The sequence below is a fragment of the Apaloderma vittatum genome, unplaced genomic scaffold (genome assembly GCF_000703405.1).
Source record: "Apaloderma vittatum isolate BGI_N311 unplaced genomic scaffold, ASM70340v1 scaffold29400, whole genome shotgun sequence".
Taxonomy (NCBI): domain Eukaryota; kingdom Metazoa; phylum Chordata; class Aves; order Trogoniformes; family Trogonidae; genus Apaloderma; species Apaloderma vittatum.
In genome coordinates, this window is record NW_009695516.1 from 1 (window position 1) to 3,226 (window position 3,226).

Genomic DNA, 3,226 nt, shown 5'->3' on the forward strand with positions numbered 1-3,226 from the left:
CTGAAATGCGTTCCGAAAATCTCAGAGACGTGGTGCTCCCACTGACACCCAGGGATTGAATAAATTTAGTATTAAAATAACTCCTTAAGGCTCTGGCTTTTGATTACGCTCTAAGAAATTTATTTCTTTTTAACCTAGAAGGAAACTGGTAGATCAAGCAGTTAGTTACGGGCAGACAGACGTATCCAGACCTACATCTGTGTTTATTCAGAATTATAATAATAAGCCATATATATAAATTATAATAAGTTATGTTAATTAGAATAATAATTTTATATTTCGCCTGTTAGTATACACGGTTATGGGGGCAAGATTTGAAATCAGGGCAAAGTAACTGCACGGACCCTTGAGTGGGAAACAGGTTTTGCTAATTAGCTTCCCTGTGCATGAGAGCACAGAAGGAAGCGATCGGAGATTTTAAAAATCTTTACCAGGCTGCCTCTCAAGTATCCCAGGCTGTGGGGAGATGCCCCTCTTGGAATCGGAGGGGACATTAGGCCAGTGCTGCCTCCAGCTGCTTGTCACCTTGTCGCTGCCTTTCTTCCAGAGGTTCCCGGTTGGGTGTCCTACCAGCAAGGGGATTATGTGAGCCCCCCCAGTCTTTGCTTTCTGCAAAGTCAGCCAGGGTGGTTTAATGTGCCAGTGAAAACAAGTACATGCGCTAATCTGGCTTCTCATAAAGCAATTAGGGAGCACTTATCTGATCCCCCCTGCCAGCAGGCTGGGGGATGATGAACAGCAAGGGTAGGATCTCCTTTAATCAGCACAACCAGCTGTCGCCTCCCAGAGCTTGCCACGGTTCTACCGGAGCATCAAAGGCTGGTTAATGAAAGCTCTTCTTATTTTCGTCCTGATTGCCACATCTAGGTCCAGTGCATGCTGCAGGACGTGGGCTCCAACATTGCGACGCCTCTCTCCTCAGCCAGGGAGGCTCACTTAAGTAAGCCCCGCGGTACCTTTCCTGGGGTGATGGTTCTTGAATCACAGCTGCCCCGCTAAACCGGCGCTGGGGAGGCTGCTCCGCCCTGTGGGTGGTGGTGGAGCTGCCCAAGGGCTGACTCCAGTCATGAAAAGTGGCCCAGGCTGCCCTGTGGCTGCTGGACAGGGAGCCAGCCCTAGTGGGAGAATATCTGGGGGTCACACTTTCCTCTGACTTGCTGATCCAAGAAATACAAAAGTATTTCAGCTGATTCTTCTTTTCCCTCTGTAGAACGGACGTCTTTTAGCGAGAAGCCGGTTCTGGAGCTGGAGCAGTGGATTGACAGTTACTCGGAGCAGCTCCCTCCCCTCAGAGCTTTCATCTTGCCAGTAGGTCCTGCTGCTTCTGCCTCGTGCTGGCTGGAGCGGGCTTGCTTCGTTACGGTCAACCCGCTCTATCCCTTGCTGTTGGGAAAACAAATCACGAGGCTCTTGTTTGCCTGGACAAATGGCAAAAGAAAAGCAGGGAGGAGGACCTTGCTGGGTTAGATTCCCACATCCTACTGCATTCACATCTCTCCTCCCAGCCATAAGCGAGACGCGATAAGCTTCGCTGCGGCCCTACAATGAGGCGGATGGCTCTATCTGTTGTTAGCAGACACTGATGCGCTGTTTCATTGTTGTTTCAGTCAGGAGGCAAAAGCAGCGCTGCTCTCCATTTCTCCCGAGCTGTCTGCCGCCGAGCTGAGAGGTGGTGAGTGCCAGCTGCGGCGTAACGGAATAAGAGAGATAAAAGGTGATCAGAACGCTGCCGCGATAGCAAATGGCTGCAGTCGGAGCAGTCAGCCATAGCGGTGTCGCACTCGACGAGAGCTCACGTCAAGCTTCGCGTGAGTCAAATTCCAGGAGTGCAAAAAGCAAGGCTGCCTTCCCTCCCCTGAACTGGGTCACCCGAGCTAAGAGCTTTTGAAAGAACAGACAGGCTAACGTCGAGATCCATCCCTGTGTTCAGCTCTTCCCTGGATGTGTCCTGGGGGCTGGCATGCTGGGGAGGCTTTAAGATGTTGCTGCCCACACCCACCTTGTCCCAGTTCCCTACTGGAGATGAGAACAACTCCCCTGGTAAGATGCGCAGAGGAAAACTCTTATCTGCTCATTATATAAATCACTTCCCTGTGAAGTCACCTGTGCTAGCCTGAACCCGCTCGTCAGCAGCTCTGAGTTGCTGGGGGTCCTTTACTGAAGCTGCTGATGTGCAGGAAGATGGTTTTGTGGGTGTGCTTGCTGTGAGGATTGCCGCTCGGACAAGATACGCCAGAGCAGCGTGATCTTCAAAAAAACCACAAACCCACAACTAACATCACATCCAGTGGTTTCTTGTCAAAAGCAAGCTGGGCAGAGGGCTGTACACCAGTCAGGAGGCAAGGGCCGGCTCTGTTCCCTCAACAAAAGGGTCCCTGTTGACCTGCCAAAAAGGATCGTGATCCCGGCAACTGCTCAATACCCATTGATAAGTATCCTTTAGAGGAGCGGAGCTGTGGTCCTCCAGTTACAAAAATGAGTTGCATCATTTAACCACCACAGATTCCTCTCTGGGAGGTAAAAGAGTGTTCACCCTGTGAGGAGTTAGAACGGGGACTCAGGTGAGGCTGGGGTGGGAAGGTTGGTGCTCCAGTCCTTTCTAGCTCTGAATGCACAGTTAAATACACTAAAATTTTCCTCTTCTTTTTCTAGTGTGGTTCCTTTAGTACAAGCAGGAGAAGCAGATCCTAATGTGGCCAAATATTTAAACAGGTAAAAAAAAAAAATATATAATCTCCAAACCCTTAATCCCTACTACTGAAGTGTGCCTAGTGATGTGAGGATAAAACTGTGAGCTTTTACCTCTCAAGAAACTTCCCTTATTCTAGAATAAGATCTTGGAAGTTGCAACAAGCAGCTTGTTAAAAATTATTTTTGCAAGGCCTGAGGGAGTGGTTGGAGCGTTTCTTGTGTGGCCTGTCTTTGCCTTCCTTCACCTCCCGTTCCTGTGCTGCAACCAAATGCGCTTCGCCACACGGTTTGTGCGTTGCTGGATACAGACACGCCTGATGTGAGAAGGGGGTTCACTGCTTTTCCCTTGGTTTCCAGGCTGAGCGACTACCTCTTCGTTTTGGCACGTTACGCTGCGATGAAGGAAGGGAAGGAGGAGAAAATATATACAAAACCTGAAGCGTAACGGGGAGCTGGAGTGTTTGTTTCCTTGATCGTGGGAAGCTAAATCCAGCAGACTGCCTTCCCCCGTTAAGGAAGGGAAGGAGAATGCGAT

The 3,226-nt window shown here is 49.8% G+C and overlaps 1 protein-coding gene across 1 annotated transcript; it reads left to right on the plus strand.

The window, feature by feature from the left end:
* Nucleotides 1-867: 867 nt before the first annotated feature.
* Nucleotides 868-3,136, plus strand: MMAB (methylmalonic aciduria (cobalamin deficiency) cblB type; the record flags this gene model as incomplete). Its single annotated transcript, XM_009871592.1, has 5 exons — nucleotides 868-940; nucleotides 1,211-1,308; nucleotides 1,608-1,672; nucleotides 2,653-2,712; nucleotides 3,049-3,136. Coding segments are annotated over 5 exons (384 nt in total), but the record flags the coding sequence as incomplete, so codon positions are not given.
* Nucleotides 3,137-3,226: the final 90 nt, after the last annotated feature.